Source organism: Agelaius phoeniceus, chromosome 16 (assembly GCF_051311805.1).
Source record: "Agelaius phoeniceus isolate bAgePho1 chromosome 16, bAgePho1.hap1, whole genome shotgun sequence".
Lineage (NCBI taxonomy): Eukaryota > Metazoa > Chordata > Aves > Passeriformes > Icteridae > Agelaius > Agelaius phoeniceus.
The window spans coordinates 5,551,804-5,571,686 of NC_135280.1; the positions used below are offsets into that span (position 1 = coordinate 5,551,804).

The following is a 19,883-nucleotide window of genomic DNA, read 5'->3' on the forward strand; positions in this document are numbered from 1 at the left end:
TGATTGCTTAACACGGTTTAATTAAGAGTAGGGGGAGTAAGCAAAATCCTTCAGCAAATATGTGAAAATTCCTGGCCGCACTGTAGTTGCAAATGAAGCAAAGCTGCATTCCCCGAGTCTGCAGTTGTGGTGGTGTCTCAAGTATTTCTGTTATACTCAGGGCTGTGATATTGGTGGAGAAAAATGAGAAATACAATACGATCCTAATTTATGCCTCAGAACTTAATCTGCCAGAGCGCAGGAGTATGTACTTTATAGGACTAACAGTCTATAAAGTGGAATTCAACAAGCTGCATTCTTTAAGTTGTGTATTCTGTGTGCCTGTAAATGCTTTCATGTAATTCAGTAAATTGTTCAATTTCTTCTTATTCAGCAGTTGCTAATGATAGCACTTTATGTGCTCTTCGCAATTGGCTGTAAATCTGAGACATGCAAAGATCACACAGTTGTAAATTAAACCAGGTTTCAAGCTCATCAAGGTGCATCTATTCTAAATTACAGCTGCAAGTTTAGGGTGCTACCTGATCCCTTGTGTTCCTGAGATACTGTAGCTGTATACACAAGGAGGCTTTAAAAAAAAAACCAACAAACTCCCAACATTTACATGACCACAAAAAGAATCCTTTCCTGGAACAGAAAGATAAAAAAGCTGTTGTTACTTCAATCTGGTTTCCTGCTGAACTTGTTTGAGGCTTCTCTGCCTGGGTTGAATCTACAGAAAGCTTTCCTAATCGACTTAATATAAATTACTGCCAGTATTTTTGTTGTGAGGAGTTGAGATTCTACAAACACCTTGCTTTTACCAAAAATGTCATATTTTCCTTTGAGCAGTACATAATTTGTAAAAGTCTTCCTGTGTAAGCACTAGAGACATTGTATAAAGAGTACTTCTACATGTTGCTTTTTATTTAAAATTTGCTTTCTGCATGATAATGAAATTTCAAATGCCCTCTCTGGTCATACTTCTTCTTTTCATTGAATGCTAAATAGTAGAAAATAATTATTTAAATTTTGTATGGCCTTGAACTGTTTTATGCAAATTCTCTAGCTGTAGTTGTAGCACAACCCTTTGGCCAGCCTTGGATAGTAAATAATTTGTCAATCTTTCTTTTATGAACCTTTTGTCTAAGGGTCTGCCAGCCTTTCTTCTCTGTGGGTTTTGATCTGTGTTTATAGATTCCGCTTTTTGTTTTTAGGCTGGCAGATGGCCAGTTATTTATCTGGGTTCATGTGCATTGTGTGAGGCAGAAACAGGACGTTTTGCATGCTGATGTTGTCCACAGGGCATTTGGGGGGCAAAAGGCTGCTCCTAAGCAGAAGCCATTATATAATGTGTCAGTAGCTCTTGGTCAGTGAACAAAGCCCCTTTTGACATTTCTCTATGTTAAAAGTTATGAAATAACATGAGCTTCATGAACAAACAAGGTGATACAATGCTCCTACTATGAAATAAGCCATATAATCCATTTCCCCTCCATTTTGAACTCTCTGGAGTTCAAAAATTTGATGCCCTTTTTATATGTTTGTCACTGTTATTTAATTCTTTGAATTTCTGCTGTTGCTTGCTTTGCTGTTGTACAGACTTCTGGTGCTGCGCTGGGAGAAAAGGATAAAAGGATATTGGTTTTGGAGGAGCTGGATTCACTGGTTCTAATAAATAGTGAATTTGGTGTTGTGGCTTGGTTTGTGGTTCCTTCTATAGGTTTGGCAGCAAAGCCAAAACCCTGATCAGGCAGGAAGTTCAGACCTACAGAGATGAATCCCAAAGGCAGAATGTCATAGATGGGTATTCTGTTCACTGTGGCAATTCCTCAGAGTTTCTGACTCTGCCAACATTATTGTGTGCTGGCTGAGGACAGCCAAGGGTGCAAATGTGGGAATTTTGAAGGAGTGAGGAGGAGGAACAGAAGTCTTTAGGAGATATCTTCAGTTCTACTTAAGTGTGCGGCCATCAAGGACTGGAAGCAAATATAAAAATGCACTTAGTGCTCTGTGGAAGCACAGCACAATTAGTTTGCTGTTATTAGTGCTGTTATTCCCTTCTTGGTGCTGCTTGCTCAGCTATTGCAGTTCATAGTCCCCTGGGAGTAGAAGCTTTTATGCAGATACAAAAACTGCCCTCAAAAACAGCACCTGTTTGGTTCTGCCACTCTCATTGCAGGGGAAAAAAAAAGCTCAGGTATCTTCAAGAGAACCTGTACATCTTTTTGCTAGTTTCTCTTACAGTTCTAGTTGTATTTCTCTGTTCTGTATTGCTTAGCAGGGCTGCTTTATAGTATTAAACACTTCCTGTCTGTGTGAGCTGGCTCCCCATTTATGATTGCAAGCTCACTTCTAAGGATCATTTATAAAATGTTTCGAATTTGTGCAATATTTCCAGATTACAAAGAATGATGGAAAACTTCAACTGGTATCTAAAAGTGCTACAGCTGAAGCCTCCAGCTATTTTGAGTCAGATGTCTTGGACTATTTAGAGCATATTGCTATATTTACACACAGTTCAGAAAGTTGGAGACTGGCATTGATGAAAGGCAGCGTATTGGCACCCACAGCACTTTGCCAGCAGATGGACATGGTATGATACAAACTTTGGGAATTTGCTTGCTTATATCTCTGTGCCTGTGCAAAGCTGACATGGGCTTTTATGAGCAAAAGTGTGAAAGATTTGGGGTCTGCCTTTCACTCAAAAAATGGCATCCAGTGGCAATATCCCTTTTAGCACCTTTTCAGGCCTTCTGGAAAGTTTACAAGTGGAAGACTCCCACCTCCTTAATCACAAGAAAACACTGGCTCTCCTCTGAATGTCATTCATTCAAGTGTGCTGACCTGGCCTGACCTTGTTTAGGTTGAGATCTAATGAGCCCACAACCCAAGGTGGTGTGGTAGCTCTCAGCAGGCTTTGCAAATAAGCAAGTGCTGTTTTTCTGTGTGCATGTGGTTTAAATTTATCATGTCAATAAACAAGTGTCTCACATGCTCAAATAGGGACTTTACAATGTTGTAGTTAAGGCTAAATTGTAGCGCTACAAATTGTGATGTCACTTTATAAATATAGAAGGAGCCAACCTGGAATATTTATGACCTCAAAACAATGAAGTCCTGTTGGTGGGGTTTTTTAGTTTAAATAATGACATAACACTAAAACTCTTAATCCAAATGGGTCACAAACATCTTCCAGATGAACAGTCACACTAATGGTTTGGAGAAAACAAAATTAAAATCACAGGCTGTTGATTTAAGGAAAGGAGAGGTGCATCAATAGATTAATAAATAATAAATACAGCTAGGATTTTAATTCCAGTGGAAGGTTTGGTTTTGTTTTCTCTCAAGACCCCAGATTTGGGGGAAGATTTTTTTTAATATAAATTGCTATTAAATTACCCTCACTGATAAAATCACCCTCAGCTTCAGTAGGGACTACACCTCCAACATAGGTATTTTCTGAAACACATAAAACCTGAGGTTTTCAAATTAAAAACCAGTCTAGGACAGACTGTGGCACATCCTATTAAATTAACCAAGTTGACCTGAATGGATAAAAGTATATTTGGAACTGGACAAGTGGTTTGAGCTGTTGTGAGGACTCTGTCAGTACCTGTGCTGGGAGTCCCAGTCAGAGGCTGATTGATCCAGTTTTCCCTGGATGATGCTGTGGGGCAGCAGAACGTTCCTCCAGCTGTAAATCCCGACCCTTTCCTGCCAGGAGAGCCCTGCAGGAGAACAATGCTCCTGTGTCAGACAGCCCACAGCCCATCCATGCTGGAAACAAACGTTGTTAGGGCTTGGTATTTACGTTGGGACCTACAGAGAGGGAGCAACTTGTTTTGTTTTTAATGGAGCAGTCAGGGAGAAGGATAAAAAGCTTTTTGATAATGTGAGGAATGTGGGGAGGGGGGGAAGGGAAGTTACCAAGATATGCATTTACTGTAAGTATGAAGAAGCAGAGGCTTCTTTATCAGACTGGCTCTAATGATGTGCCACAGTCACTTTATTTGAAAGCTTCATGGCTCACAGAAAAGTAAACAAATTCATTACATTATTTTTAAAAGAAGATTAACTGTAGTGTGTCGTCTGTTGGACAGCTGCTGTAGTAATCTTTTACAAACACTTTATAAATGACCACCCTCAGTGTTTTGTAGGGCTTTGTGTGGCTGGATTGTTATTTTAGTAAGTACCAGGGTGGCTTTTCAAATGAAAACGTTGTTTCCTGCGTAACAATTCAATTCTACCTTCACCCTAAATATTATTTTGTTCTCAGCATGAACTATAAAATGTCTTCTATACTAATGCAGCATATGTTGCTTTTTTGCATGTGTTTGCAATGAATGCTGGCCTTTCCATAAAAGTACTTAAAAAGTATTTTAAACAAGAAAAAACAACTCCACTTTAGTGTCCTACTTCCATTAGTTCTGATTTCTGCTTTCTTAACCTTTCTTCAGTCTGTGAAAACACCAAGCTGAAAAGATGAGTCAGAGTCAGCTCAGATGATAAGTGAATTGACACTGAACAAATGTTTAAACCCCAACAGGTGTCTTTGGCAAAAAAGATTGTGTTCAGGTATTACCTTGTTTAACATTCTTTGGTTGAATGTCAGCAAGAATAACATTATTTAGCTCTGTGTCTCGATTTGTGTTTCAAAGCCCTTGACTGACACAAATTAATGTAACACCAGGGATTTGTGAAGTTATGAAGTGGTTTTAACCACTCTTGCCATAAAGCAGTTGATCTTGTTGTGCATTCAGGTGCCAGTCACAGATTCCTTGACCAGGTGAGGGGGCAGCAGGGAGAAGAGGAAGAGCATTTCCTTCTCACCCAGTTGGCCTCCGTGGGTGTCCCAGGCTCTAGCAGAGGACCATACCTGGCAAGGACCTCCCTCAGACATCTGGGAATGCCTGGAATGAATCTCATCTTGCTTTGGAACACCATTTTATTTCTACACAACATAATCTCACACTGGATTTTCCAGGATAAACACAGTGTTTATAGTCAGATAAACTATTTAAAGCTCTTCATCTGTATGTAAAATATTTATTTTCATTTGGGATATACTGATGCATATATTTATGGTAATATGGTTTTAGATGTGAATAATTAACTGTTCTGCCTGCAAACCTAAAGAAATGTCCACCTTTGTGAGATATGTATCTGTGTATGTTTATTGAAGATTGTGCATATGTTTCCTCAAGATTGCTAAAGGATCTCCAAGAGGTCTTGGATGAAGGAAGGAGTTGTCACATCTTTGCCCTTGGTGTAATTGAGATGAAGCCTCTGCATGGCAGACAGAGGTTTTCCCAGTCCAGGGAAGTGTGTGGTTACACAGCAAACACAAACTGAAGATCCTCAGGAAACCTTACTGCTCCCACTGAATTGTGGTAGTGCTGAAAAATCATCCAAACCCTCCATCCACTGTGAAACAGCCTCTGCTGATCACATCCCTCCTCAGGACCGAGTGTGGGAGAACAAACAGCACAAGAAGTGTTAGAAATGATGTTTAATACATAGGTGGAGGGTTCCTGTGGTTGTCAGAGCAGTATCAACATCTATAGAGGGCAGTTTGACAGATCTCCCTGAGTGCAGCATTTGCAGTTTTGGGAGTTAGGCATAGCAGAGAGGTGATGGAAGTACAGTGAACAGTAAAGATATGAAACCTGAACCATCTGGTTTTAAATATTACCTGTGCCCTTTAATTATATTTATGCATGTTTTGTTCACTTTCCTATAGAAAGTTAAACGCTTCATTTAAATATTAATTATTTCAGGCTACAAAAGAAGAGGAAGAGCTTATTGCAGAGGAAGAGGAAGAACTTACTCCAGAGGAAAAGAGAAAACTGGAAAGAAAATTAAAAAAAGAGCGCAAGAAGAAGGAGAAACAGCTGATGAGGGAAGCTGGAATCCCCATAAAAAAGGTGGAGCCCAAAAAGCCATCGGGATGTGAGCGGGCTCTGGCCTATTTAACCAGGTAAGAACAGTAAAACCTCTGCAGGTGCTGCCTACAGAAGTAAGCTGTAAACCAGTAACCCAGAGCAAGCTGTACCAAGCAATAACACATTAAAGGAAATTGCTGCAGTTAAGTACTAAGTTAATGTTTCATCTCAGTTGACACCCTGGAGGAGAGTTGATCACCCCATTGTGTTTCTATTACAGCAACAGCAGAGAGAAGTTAAGTATGGTGCAAACATTTTATAGAAAGGCAGCTCCTGTCCTTAAGATTGTTATATAAATATCATGGGCTTAGCTGCACTTACAGAGATGAAAGGCACATTCCAAAAAAGATTGGGTTGAGAAAATTAGTTTTGTTTCTTGAATGTTCTGTTCTAGGCAAAGGACTTCCAGTTGTTCTCTTTATAAAAGCAAATTTCATGGAGTGGTTAAGCATTACAGAGTCTGAATTCACCCACCTGCAGAATGTTTGGATATTTGTAGATTAAGATGGGATTTTGCCACTATTTTAAAGTTAATAGTGTAGGATGACTGATTTTTGCATACCAGAGTGTACAGCAAGTATAGTGGCTGATTTCAGATTGTTAGCAATCCCTTCAGCCAGTTAACACACTTATTGTAAGACTTAAAATATCAGCATAAAGCAAAGTCTGTGCTTAAACAAAAAAACTGCAGCAAAGCACTCAGGGTACCCCACAGACAGTAAAGAGGTCATGTACAAACAGGAAAATAATGTTTATTTTTTTCCAAACTGCAAAACATACCCTGGCTGTAAGACCTCCAGAAGACTGGCATGTTACAAATAGTGGGTTACCATGTGGAATTCATCCAGGGTTGCATCCCTGCCTGTGCTCAAAACTGAAGCATCCAGACTGTCTGAATTGTTACTTACCACTCGCAGTGGGGAGGGAGGAAATTAATTGCATTCCAGGCAGAGGGACATGTGCATTTTTGTTACATAACCCTCAGCATGCAGAGATAGCAAAATGACAATAATATTTTTGATCTGGAAAACAGCTGGAGCAGTTCACCAGTGTTTTGAACTGCAAATGGATTGACAGATAACTTTGAACCATCCGCTCAGCTGCTCTCTGCTGTGTGTGCTCTGGTAAATGGTGGATCTCCAGATAATGCATTTCAGGTTTGCAAAGTAAAGGAACAAGCTGTAGGGTTTTGCTTGTTATTCCACTATTATCTCTATGGATTTTTGTATTGTTACATGGGAGAATAGGAAATTATATTTGAACTAATATTTGAACAAATTTGATTCTAGAGTTTCACTTAACCTGTACCGAGTTAGCCTGAAATAGAAAACCAGCTCTGTCATTTGGTCTTGTCACACAGAGTCTATGGGTTGTATGTGCAGCAATAGGTTGTGAGGGATTATTTCAGCAACAGACAATTTGAATTTTGTAGACTTAACAGGGGTAGTCATAAGATGCTGAACTGCCAGGCAAACATAGCCATAGTCACCATTCTAGCCCCAAATGTGCCTGGACCATCTTGAACCACTATTAGTTATAGAAAAACAATTTACAGTTATAGGAAAACAGTCCTCTTACACCTCAGACCTTTTTTTTCAACCCAGTAAGACTGCAAAAGAAATAACTGGATTTAAATGAATCCAAGAAGTAAAAAATCCAGGTTCTGGAAACCCTATTGCAAGCTCACCAGCATATTGAGTGGGTGAATGATTTCAGTCTACATGCTTTTGCAGGGCTATAGGCATGAATAATCTGTGGGAGGATAAGTAAATCTTATAGATGCAAGAAATGAATATAATTGGAAGTAAACAAAAGAGTACTGTGGATTTGTGTTTTGCCCCACCCACAATAAAAGCCTTCCATGACAGAAGTGAGGGTAAGTGAGGTGGCATCTGAACTGCCTGATGGCATCTGCATCTCCTGTAGGACAGGTGGAACTCAGTGTGCCATATGATAACTGGAACTGTCATTTTTATTTATTGAGGGACTGTTTGCAGCAGGAGAGCACAGCTGTACAAAGCTGTGCCTCGTGCTGTCAGTCCAGGGGAGCACTGATGGCAGGAATCAGGCACTCAGTGTGCAGGGCAGGGCTGCTCACTGCATCCTGCTCTTCCTGCTGCTTGCAGAGCAGCCCTGCAGCACAGCAGCCCTGCAGCAGAGCAGCCTGCAGCAGAGCAGCAGGGTTCCAAGGGCTGCACCAAGGCCCTGGCTGCCCTTGGCAGCACTGCCATCCTGTGCCCCTTCTGCTGGGGTCCCCACTGCTGGCACAGTGTGCCACAAGCTGAGCAGGTCTTCCAGTTCTCCAGCTTTGTCATTTGATTCTAAAAACAAATGGTCCTTGATGCTTTCCAGTCTCCAGAGGGATCAAATTGCCATTTTGTTGGAAGGCCAGCCTAGCTGGGAGAGGCTTTTTTCACCATGCAGATGGCATGGCCACATGCAGCAGCAGCTGATGCCAGCTCAAACTGCAGCCCCCAGCTACTGCACCTGAGGGGCTGAAGGGTCTCCCCTGTGAGCTGGGTGACTTTGATAGCCCAGATCAGTTCCTTGCTCATTTGAATGAAACCAGGCTGAGCATGACCAGGTTTACACTCCTGATGGAGGAAAAGCAGCCAAATGACTCCTGATTTCTCCCCCCTCTCTCACTTTCTCTTGGCCTGTGTGAAAAGGAAAAAGGGAGAGAAAAAAAGACTTTGCTTTACCAATTTTTATCTCATCTTTTCCTTGGTAAGATGAGTTCAGGTGGTTCCCAGCACAGTTCTCTTCCAAGGCAGCAGCTGGCAGAGAAAAGTTACTGCTGTCAGATCCCCAGCTTGCCCAGGGAGCACACAGGAAGATCTTAAGATAGAGAGAGGATTAAAAGTAGGGAGCTGAAGCAGAAAGGTTATAAAACTCTGGGGAAAAAAAATTTTGAAATAATGGAAAAACCCCAGAGTGGTACTGAACAGAAGGAAAAAAAAAACCCAATTACTTCAGAGGAATAGGGAATTACTTCAGAGGAATAGGGAAAAGCAGGAATGATGAAGTATTAGTGGCTAAATAAAGTACTCAAATCTCTTCCTTTTAATGATGACAATGCCTTGTTCCTTTATGATGGTAAGTGATGATTCAGATTTAAAGGGAATATTCCATTGTCTGCTTAATGTGATTCTTGGAAAATCTAGAATAAAAATTCATCCTTTCTGAGCATTAGGCTACTTCAAGTGAAAAGATGTTGCAATTCTAGAGAATGGTAATTAGGTTTAATTATAACCTAACTGACCTTCTGTGATGTTAAAATGTTGGCAGAACTTGTTTGTCTTGGCAAGCCACCCTCTCCTAGAAGCTGCTGTTCTTGTGCTTGGCTTGGAAAGTTCATTGCCGTATGGATCTGCACATATGGATTTCTCCATCACCCATCAAAGGAATAGAGAGAGATCTGAAAAGACCTCACTAATGGAATGTGAAACTACAAGATTCATATCATCTGAAGTAGAAATAATAGATAATATTATCTGCATGTGTGCTCTGAATTACCTAAGCCTTGCAGTACTATTTATCAGTACTATTTATCATGTACTAAAATTTGAAAAATAAGGTGCTGAGTACAATTATTTTTGAAATTATTTATGCCATACTGTTAGTACATGTCACTTTTCTTTATATAGATCTTATTTTTCTCATTGCCTAATTTAAATTCAGGCAAGATTCAAAGAATGTCAGAGATTTCTTTAAAGTAAAAAGATGCTTCTAGAATAATACAAACCAAGGGCATATTACAGAAACAGAAAAGTGAGAGACAGGCAGAATTTCCCATGGCGTGAGGAAATCATCTGACTCTGCAGATCCCAAGGTGGTTTTTGCTGAGTGTGGTGGCAGCACTGCTGACAGCCCTGGACAACCCAGGGCAGTTGTTTATCTGCTGGGTTTGCACAACGGAAACAGATCCTGGTCCTCAGTCAAACTTTATTACAAACAGTGCCAAGCCTGGGAGATTTTAAAGCTGAAATGTTGTTCTTCCTTTCAAAGAATACAGAAATTCGAGGGCTGTTGCTGGAAGCATTTTTTTTTAATAGTTTGATAATTTTTTTAATGTATGTCATATATTATATAGATGTAAAACTAGAAATAACATGTAGAAAGCATATCAAGTTTTTACTCCTTCTGGAGTAGAGGCTGTCTGGAGAAGGGACTCAAGAGGTGGATTAGTATTCACTCAGAACTTTCTGATTTTTGAAGGAACCAGGAGAGGCTGGTGCTGGGCTGTAAAGTGGGCAGCAACATCTGAGATTTGTGGCCAAACAGCTCAGATGATGGTGGCCCTTCAGGAAATCACAGACCCATTCATCCAGCCCCTCCTGGGGCAGGTGATTCCATTGGAGGAGCTTCTGCACAAACACAACCGTGCTCATTAATGTTGAAAACAGTTTCTAGTTTCAAAGCACCTTGAGTGGGCTTGTGTCACATTTAGTTTCTTTTTTTTGTTTCATAATGTTTTAAAGTTGTTTTACTTCTCACAGGTTACTTTTTCAGCCAGGGTCAGTGATGGTTTTTGATACTTGATTCTGAATTTAAATAATTTTCATTGCTGCTGATCTATATCGATATTAATTTCAAACTTGGCCCTGGTGTTGATGTTTCACCATCAACAGCTTAAGCTTTCAGATATGAAGAGTAACTGATAAACTAAACATCTAAACATACACAGGTCTTTTTTTCTTCCTTCCAGAGACTGACTCCTTGGGCTGAATAGCAACTAACTTTAGCATTTAATGGCATTTCTCCTTCCCCTGCTCTCCAAAACTGAGATTGAGTTTCCTTCCTGATTGCAAGGTGCAAGCATATATCTAAGCTCATCAGTTATCTTGAATTTCATAAAATATTGGAGAACTGCTCAAGTAATGAATCTCAATTAGCTAGTAACAAAAATAGTGTGTGAACTTAAGAGAAAGTGTTGTAATTAGACACAGCAGTGTTCCTGAATTCCTTCTACAATTGGGGCTTTAAGGTGTCTTGAAAGAGCAGCAATTCCTCAAAGATTAGGGGCATAGTAAAGGGGAATAGTTTTGCTTTAATAATCCCAGGGTTATTTTTTAAAGGTTCTGGGGCAAGCATTAACTATGGATGTAATTAATCTATTCCTACATGCTTTTAGTCATTTTGTCATGTTCATTAGTTCTGCAAGAAGCCTCATGAATCCAGAGTCAGATACAGGATAAATTTGCATTTGGGGTTGCTCTGTTTTATATGAACTTGGGCAGGCACTTGCTGCTATCTGATTTCAAAGACTTGAACTTTTCCTAATACTCTAGAGATCAGTGAATTTGTTTTAGCACTTCTCCAAGTTTCTATATTGCTTGACTTCTAATTTTTACCAGGGCCTGACCTGCCTCTAAGTGAGATGCCTCTCCTCGACCTAAAGCAGCATGTCTGTAAATCTGCAAGTTTTCCATTTGATGTTAAGAAAATGAGATCTTCTTCATTTTAAAGGCAGCCACTGTCTCTGTTGGTGGCAAAGGAGTCTCAGCTTGCTGAGAGTGAGTTACCCTGTCATTATCCTACACTCCCTTGTGTAACTTCATCTGATGAAGCCACCTCAGTTTGTTTGCAGTTCCCTAGCAGCCCTGACGTTACTCACAAGCTCTACAAAGCTCTCTGTTGCAATGCCCACACCTGTCCTATTTTTAGGGTGTGGGTATGCCAGCAGTTATTCTGGTGGGGGTAGGTGGAGGGGGTGTATTCACTCCACAGATTTTGTGCTGCTTACAGCTATCCTGTTATCATGCTCAAGCACATTACCTTCTGCAGAAGACAAAGCTTGCTGGTAGGGTATATGAAGCAGAAAAATTGTTCTGCTGTGTTGCACCTGTTATTAAGGTTTTTTAAACCATAGTGTTGCCCCACAGTTTGTAAATAATTTCTCCCATCCTGATGTTTACATCCTGCTGGTGGCTGAGTGGGTTTCTCAGTCTCACTGCCCCTCCAGTGAAGCAGCACATCCATGATCCTTCCTCTCCTACTGCTCCTTCCAGTCCCTGATGGGCTCTGCTGCTCTTCTTTGAACTCCTGTGCCTGTGATCCTTCTGGAATGTGACACCTGGAGACAAATGCAGTTTCACTGGAGCTGCCTTCCAGCAGAAGGGACTGGGGGTCTGTGATTCCTCCCTGCTCACTCTCACTCTGGCTTTGCTCTGTGGGTAACAGCATTGGATTCGTCTTTGGGCCGTAGAATGTTGAGATTTCACATTGAATTTTCTGAACAAGAAAAGATTTTTTTTTCTCCCCTCAAACTATTACTGTGCAAATGACAGTGTTGGCATTTAGAATATAGTAGCATTTAGAATATACCACTATAGCTGTAACACATTTTCAGGGTTTCTCATCCTTCTCCAGCCTTGCTGCAGCAAGTCAGATACACTCCTGTTTCAGAGTTGGCTTTTTGATACCCATTTCCAGGTATCAGTGTTCTCATTATCCTCTGATTATTCAAACTGTGCATTTAGGATTCTGTGACTGTCACATTACACTCTCAGTAACAGCACTATTCAGCTTCTGCCTGTTTAATCAAGATGTCTGGTGGCAGCCTGAGTCGATGATTTTCATTCCCTGTGATAGAGTCATTGACTTCTGGATTCACTTTTCTGTGTCTTGATGGGAAGTGATATGTAGATATGTGTTGGAGACATGCCAGTGTTTTTCTAACCCCCACATGACATCCACAGGATGTCAGATTGTGCAGAAATTGCTTTTAAACTGTTATTAACTTCTTGCTGGGTTAGCTGCTTTTTATGGTTCTAATACAACAATTTCACTGCTTTGCAAGAGCACATGAATATATTTTACTCTTAATTTAGTGAGATCATGCAGATTACTGTTCTTTATCTATATCTCTGGTCTTTTTCCACTTATAAATAATACAGCTCTCCAGAGTGAGTGAGCCAGACTCTGTGTGAAGAGTGCTCACCAAAAGAAAGGTCTTCCATCCAAATCCAATTTTGCAATGCAGATGGTGAAGAGATGCCTGCACTGGCACTGAACAGAAGACAGTGCTTGTGCAGGAATACTTGGCTCTGGAAACTGAATAACCAGGTTAACACTCAGATGAGCCTGAATTAAGAAGCTGTTGGCTCTCTGCAGATGAGAGGCACTGCATGTTGCTGATTTATAAGTGACAACACTTCTAAGCCAGAATGGGCACTGAGGCTTCTTGAGCTGCTGCTGAAGATAAATTTGTCAGTTCAAGGTAATGCTGACAAATAATATCATTTACTAAAGAGTCTAAAAACAGCAACCATAAGAAAGAACAACAACAACAAACCCCCTTTTAAGTGGCTCAGAGCCAATCTTAGCTATTTTTACCAAGAATTTCTGGGAAGGAAACAAACCTTAGCAATATATTCTGGGTATCTGTAATACTATCCTGGAAATGCTCCAGATGGACAGAATTCCTGTGTAAAATAATTTCATTCTAATAATCTCTAGCAAGTCCTCTCCACAGTTGTGGATTGAATTATGAAGATCCTAGGTACTTAAAAATATTTTTGATGTATTTTGCCATATCCAGCTTGTTGGATAAGCAGCTCTGGTTCCTAGAAACAAAATAGGTGTTTGGGAGGTTCTGACAGGTCAGCTTCTAAGACTTTTATGCTTAGTTATACCTGGAAGTTCTGAGATGTTGCAAGTATTTCTGTGGTATTTTCAACTCATTCAGAAATAAGTTTTAGAATCATCAATGATTGCGTGATTTTCCAGCCAAATTAGTAAATGCTTATGATGCAACTCATTCAGCTGAGCTTTGGAAAAGCAGCTGGACTAACACAACCTTCCCTGAACCAAACCTTTTCTGGCTTAGCCATTAATATTATCCTGGATAAAGTACTTCCTATAGGGAATGAGTTTGGAGCAGCTTTCTTACCCCTTTGATAAGCACTAATGTATGGCTTAAGTGGAGAAAGAAAAGGAAGCTCAGGACCATGGTAAATTTTCCTCAGTTGGAGTCAGTAGCTCTTCCATCTTACAGAATTTGCTCATTGTCCTATTTAGTTTATGCAGAGGAAAGAGATTTCTTTACTAATTTCCATAACCATAAATGGTCACTAAATTTAACAAAGGAAGAAAAATGGAATAGGGAATTCTAATCCTGCTTTATGGCTCTAAATCAAATTATTTGTGTTTCTAAATCTTTGAATTAATTTTATGGAAGGTCACAAGTACACCTCTCAAAGCATATTTCAGTAAAAGCTGCAGAGTGATTTACTTTGGAACCTTCTGTCTCTTTGCACTTCTGCCGTTTTTTCAGTGTGAAACAAAGCTGTCAAAATATTTACTTGGGCATTTTGTTCAGATATTCTCATATGGAAATAGTGTATTTAATAACATCATTAACATGAATTTACAAATCCTTTCATCTGACATCTATCATTTACTACATCAACTGAAAAATACCTGACTGCTCAGCCCCGTCTTTAAAGAGATTTTGATATGTTTTTTTTAAACATACTGTCTCTATCTTCTCCCACCATAGAAATGATAATGTGCTTTTCCATCATACCTTTCCTGATAGCATATCACAACTGTGTTTTGATAAATAAATGAGAAGTATTTTGACACTGACTTAATTCCTCTCATTATGACAGCTTTTGAGAAAGTGTTATGTTTCCCCATTTTTTCAGGTGATAAATTAAACAGTGATGAAGTTTGTGACTCACCAAAGTCCCTGTACTGTTCAAAGGTCTCCTTTCAGAGAAGTGAGATGAGGGAAAGTAGACTTAACTTTCTTCTCATCTGAGCACAGGCTCTGTTTTCTTTGGCCCTGTACCAATGTCTGCTCCCAACAGACCTGCAGGGTTTTTTCTCAATTCCTTCTTTTGAAAGTGAAGGTTGCATGGATTTTGTTCTGTAGTGGCATCTCATCTTTGCCTTTATTTATTGATAATTTTATCAATAGAATGGTTAAAACTTCTGCAATTTTTCACATATATGTTGCCACAATTATAAGTTGTATTAGCAGTACTTAACTGCTGGACTGTAAAGTGCTTCCTTAGATGGGGAAAATTAGATTACATGTATTAAATCCATGAATACTTGGATAAAAATAGTTAAGGTTTCTTTGTCTGATTCTCTTTCCTGTAAAATAGCATCTTGATTTCCAAACCTGGTTAAGAAAAAATAATGTCTCCTTTTTTAATAACTAATTTCCAGTAAAATAAAATTTAGTATAAATGAATTTTCTTAACAGTTTATTAAATGTAGCCATTAGATATTTATCACTGGCATGCAGCTTTCATCTTTCCATAGTATTATACAAAAGAGATTGCATCTAATTGAATAATTAAGCAGCTTTAATATATAATTTCATCTGGTATTATTTTCAGAAACCTTGTGAGATACATAAGGGAGATTCAGAAGTCTTTAATAACAGACCAGTCTGCTTCAGGACTGTATCCTGACAGTAAGGAGACATCATCACTCCTCACTGAAGTGCTTAAAACCTCACACAAGCACTTTGATCTTTTCCATTTGTCTTTGGGGAGAAATTGGAAGTGTTCAGGTCAGATAAAACCAGAATAATTAAAATAATCCATTTCATATACAAGTATTACAACAAACTACCTCTTGATATTTTTTAACTAAAAGCAGATGGCAGGGGTTATTTACTTCATTTTGGGAATATTTCATTTGCAGGGAGGTTGCATTGGGGGAGTGTGAGGCACAGCTTTTCCTCCCAGCTTCTGAAGTCTGCTCTCCCCTGGCTCTCCAAAGTCCCTGCCTCACTCCTGGCTCCAAGCCCAGGCATCCCATCCTTAACCCTCCTTCTGGCTTTGAGAAAAGGCATTTTGTGCTCACCCATCTTCCTCCATTCAGAGTAAGTTCTTGACATGGCAGAAGCACAGAAGGGAGTTTTTATGTTTTCTCTGTGTCATAAAATTCAGATCTGGGAGAATTAACACTGCTACTCACTTCCTCAAACACATTCAAACTATTCATCCAGTGCCCAGATACTCATAGTAGTGGTGAGGAGTTTTGTAGCTCTAGGGAATCATTTAGACTAGTCAGCCAAAGCCAGAATTAAAATTTAAAATGCAGTTGGCAATGATTATTAATCAATTAGCTCCAGGGAGCTGTCAAGGCTTCCTAACCAGAGTTAGAATAACAAGAAGTATTTTTGAAATAATAAAACTAGTTCCTTAATAAAACTTGTCTCCTCCTTCACACATTTATTAATAAGATGATGCCTAAAAAGGTATCAGTAATTACTTTTATATGAGTGAAATTGAATTGGAATGAGAGCCATCTGCAGGAAGCAGTAATTGGCAGATCAATTTCTTTAAGCATACATGACTTGAAATCTTAGTAGTGCAGCACATATCACAGGGTATTGGAAGGGGGGAATCTTACACTGCCCTAAACACCTTGGTGTGACAGCAGATTTTATTATGCAGTGGGAGATAGCTGAATATCTCAGCTAAATCAAAAAAATGTGAGTGGGCTGTGAACTGCTGAACACTTCTAGGTTGATCTTGATATTGATATTGTCCCTTTGTAGAGCTCTTCTGCAAAAAGAAGAGTAAATCATTCTGTCAGGTTACAGCCTGAGAGATTCAGATGCCATGGGGTCTGCAGCACTCCATCCACCTCTGCCATACTCTGATGAATGCAGCTGTGGGATGTCCAGGCTGGTATGTAAAAAATGACAAGGATGGCTGACATGTCCTTTTGTTTTGTTTTTTTTTTTAAGGTTTCTATATATATTCTTGTTGGTCCAGAATAACTCCAAATGTGGTACTTTTCACATGCACTGTAAGAGCCACTTGTGGGATGGGTTCTTTGAAGAGGGCTACATTTTCCTGTAGCAAAAATGAACTTTGTCTAATTAGCCAGCAATAAAAATGCTTGGATTTCATTAAGAACAAAAAACCCTGCAAATGTAATTTCTGCAACAGTGGATCAAGGGCTGGTATCCAAATTGATAAATAGCAGTTCTTCACTACTGTCCTGAGAGAACCCACTTCAGTAAAGGGGCTCAGTAGGAATTTGACAATCCAATATTTGACAGTTTGACAGTTCTATACCTACAGGACACTGCCATCAGAACAAGCCAGCTCTCTAGAAGAGTTACAGGGCCAGTCCTGCAGCACAGGCTCAAGGTTCAGCTTCCATTTGAGGGGGGAATTTCCCCTTTCCTGGAGGGTGCATGAGGGATTAGGGAGTCCCTGTATGCCACAAGGGATGGGATTGATTTGAGGCCAGCTCTTTGTCAGGGTTGTCAGGCAAGGAGGGGACACTGGTGGTGTCTGTTCACAGATGCTGCTGGCACCTCTCGTGCCTGGCCATCCTCCAGACTGCTGGCTGGGCTGGGTTTCACCCCTCACAGGTGACCATGGTCCACCCTCTGAGCAGCTCCTGTTCCTCAAAAACCTGGGGGAACCCCACTGGGAAAGGTGCAGGGAGAGGATTTGAATCTTGTGGGGAGGAGAGGCCAGCTGGGACTAGACCTGCTGGATGCTGAGGCAGCAAGGGAAGATGTGCCTGGTTCTGGGATGTGGTGCAGGTCAGCATTTGGCATCTCCTTAGAACCAGAGCATTGCTTTTCCTTGTTACAGTGAAATGCTGCTCTGGACTTTGGAACTGCAGAAATCCCTTGGCTGTGGAAATCCCTGGGGCTTTTGCAAAGAGAAAAACCACACAGAAACACCCAACCTGACAAATTGAAGACATCTGGGTACAGAAGGGCAGCCCATTTTCAGCAGTGCTGCTGCTCAGAGGCCCAGCTGGATGAGGCACCTTCCCAGGGTGCCAGCATCACTTTGCAGCCTCAGGGCTTCCTGAAACAGCCTGTGCAGAACAGAGGAACACAAACCTTCAGCTCAGTGTAACAGCACTAAATGGGTTCTTGGGTGTCCTGGCTGGTTCAGAGCAAAGCCAATCAGCCAACTTCAGTATCCAAATCCTCCTCCAAGTGCCCATTTCTTCATCCCTCCTTAAAAGCTTTCACAGATGAAGTTTCACATCAAGTATTTTCTCTTCCAGCATTATTTTTAGCATTGCTATATGGAAAATCATGACACTTTCATACACTTCTTGTGTTTTATTAATAAAAAGTTTGGGGTTTTTTTAATGGGTTTTGTTGTTGTGCTTTTGTGATGGTGTACTTTTTTTGTTTTCTTGTTTGTTTGGACATTTAAAGTTTTAGAAGCTGATTTAAAATTTAAAAAGCAACAAAAATGAGCTCCTCATCTTGAATCTGTGCCTTTGCAGGAGTGCTCTGTACCACAATTGGACATTTTTTGGTATAACAGTAAGGGAGAAGAGAATTGACCATATTTGTTTTTTCTGGGTCTGGTAGCATATCGCTCATCTGATCTTCAGAAAGCATTTATATAAATGGACTTGTGCCAAGCTTTGGAAAGGATTTTACGTGCAGCTGGCTCCTTACATGATTTTCATACAGAGTGTGGGGCCCTCTTTATCTCCTCGTACCCCCCAGGATGTTCTTCATGGGAGGGAGCCATAACAGTTGTTTTCATTTTCCCTTTCCCTTATTTCTGGTGCAGGAATCAGTGTGACCAGAATTAAGTGCAAGAAAAGATGGACATCTGGAGAGGAGATGGGACTTTGGGATAGCACTTGCTTTGTATATTCCTTGCAGGAGCAGAACAGATTGGCTGTGAAGAGCTCAAATTCTATTTTTTTCTTCTTCTTCTGTGATAATTCAACTCCTGCTTTGTGTTCTTTTTACGAATGTATGTAAAATAAAAAGCACATTTAGCTTAGAAATACAGTAATAGTAGCTGTGGGCTTTCAAGCCTGACCTTTTTGTTATTACTGAAAACAACACTAAGTTCTCAGCACATTATTACTGCTATATATTTTTTTTTTCAAATCAAAATGCAGTTTTGCTGCAGGTGGGCTAATGTGGACACCAGCAACTAAATAACTGTATCAGGAAAATAATTTTTAAAGAAATTGCAAAGGTTGAATGCTGTTGGCATTTGCAGGTGGGTTGGTGCCTGTGAGAAGCTGAATCACAGGGAGGCACCTCAGTGTATTGTACCAGATGCAAGAGACAGGAGCTCTCCTCACGACCTGCTGCATGGTTTTGAGGCATTGTTACAATTTTCTGGGTCGACTTTTCTTCCCACCAATCATCTGTCTCATCTGTTTATACTTGAAGCTCTTCAAGGGAACGTCTCATGTTGCGTTTGAACAGAGCCTGTGGTGGGGGAGGAAGAGGATTTTGAGCTTGGCTGAAGCTGCAGGATGCAAACATAATATAAAACCTTACAAATAATGGCAAGTGATAAAAGTACATGCAATAAAAGATTAGCTCTGATAAATATTTTATGTAGATCTAATCAAACTTGCCTTTATGGCACAAAGGCCCCTTCCTTTCACTTTATAAATATTTTCTAAGAAAATCCTGTGACCTGTTTGCTGCACAGATATAATCAGATGCAATCTGTCCTAATACTGGACATCAGGACAAAAATGGGACACTTGAAAGCACATTTATTTTTTCCTGCATGTGTGATTCCTAAATTTAAAAAGAGCTTCCTCCCCTTCCCTTTTCACAAGTCTATAGTCATTATACTGTGTCTAAACCAGATGGAAGAATATATTAAAAAATGTTTTTAAACCACAGATTGAAAAATGGTGCCAGGATTTTCAACCAAAAATGTGGCACTGATTCTAAAATCTGTTGACAATTTTAGAAAGTTTTCTTTTGGCAAACGAGCTCCATTAGTGTCTTTTCTTTCTTCCAGGAAAATAAGAAAAACCTTTATCTGAGTCATAATTTAGTTAGATTCCAAACTGGATTTGAGAATATCAGCATAAATATATTAACTTTCTCTAGGGGTTGGAGTTGGGACATAAACAGATTAATCCATAACATGAGAAAAACGCAGTTAAAGGCTATAGTTGTCTCTTATGCCTAATATTGGGTCTTACCACAGGTCTGTGCTTCCAGGATTTTAACTA

At 40.0% G+C, this 19,883-nt stretch overlaps 1 protein-coding gene across 5 annotated transcripts in view; it reads left to right on the forward strand.

Moving 5' to 3' along the window:
• CHLSN (cholesin) overlaps positions 1–19,883 on the forward strand; it is a 120,293-nt gene that overhangs the window by 90,009 nt on the left and 10,401 nt on the right. For all 5 annotated transcript variants that reach the window (XM_077186782.1, XM_054643404.2, XM_077186783.1 and 2 more), the window contains one exon: positions 5,760–5,959. In XM_077186782.1, coding sequence (XP_077042897.1) covers positions 5,760–5,959 — 200 coding nt within the window. The remainder of the gene's footprint in view (positions 1–5,759; positions 5,960–19,883) is intronic.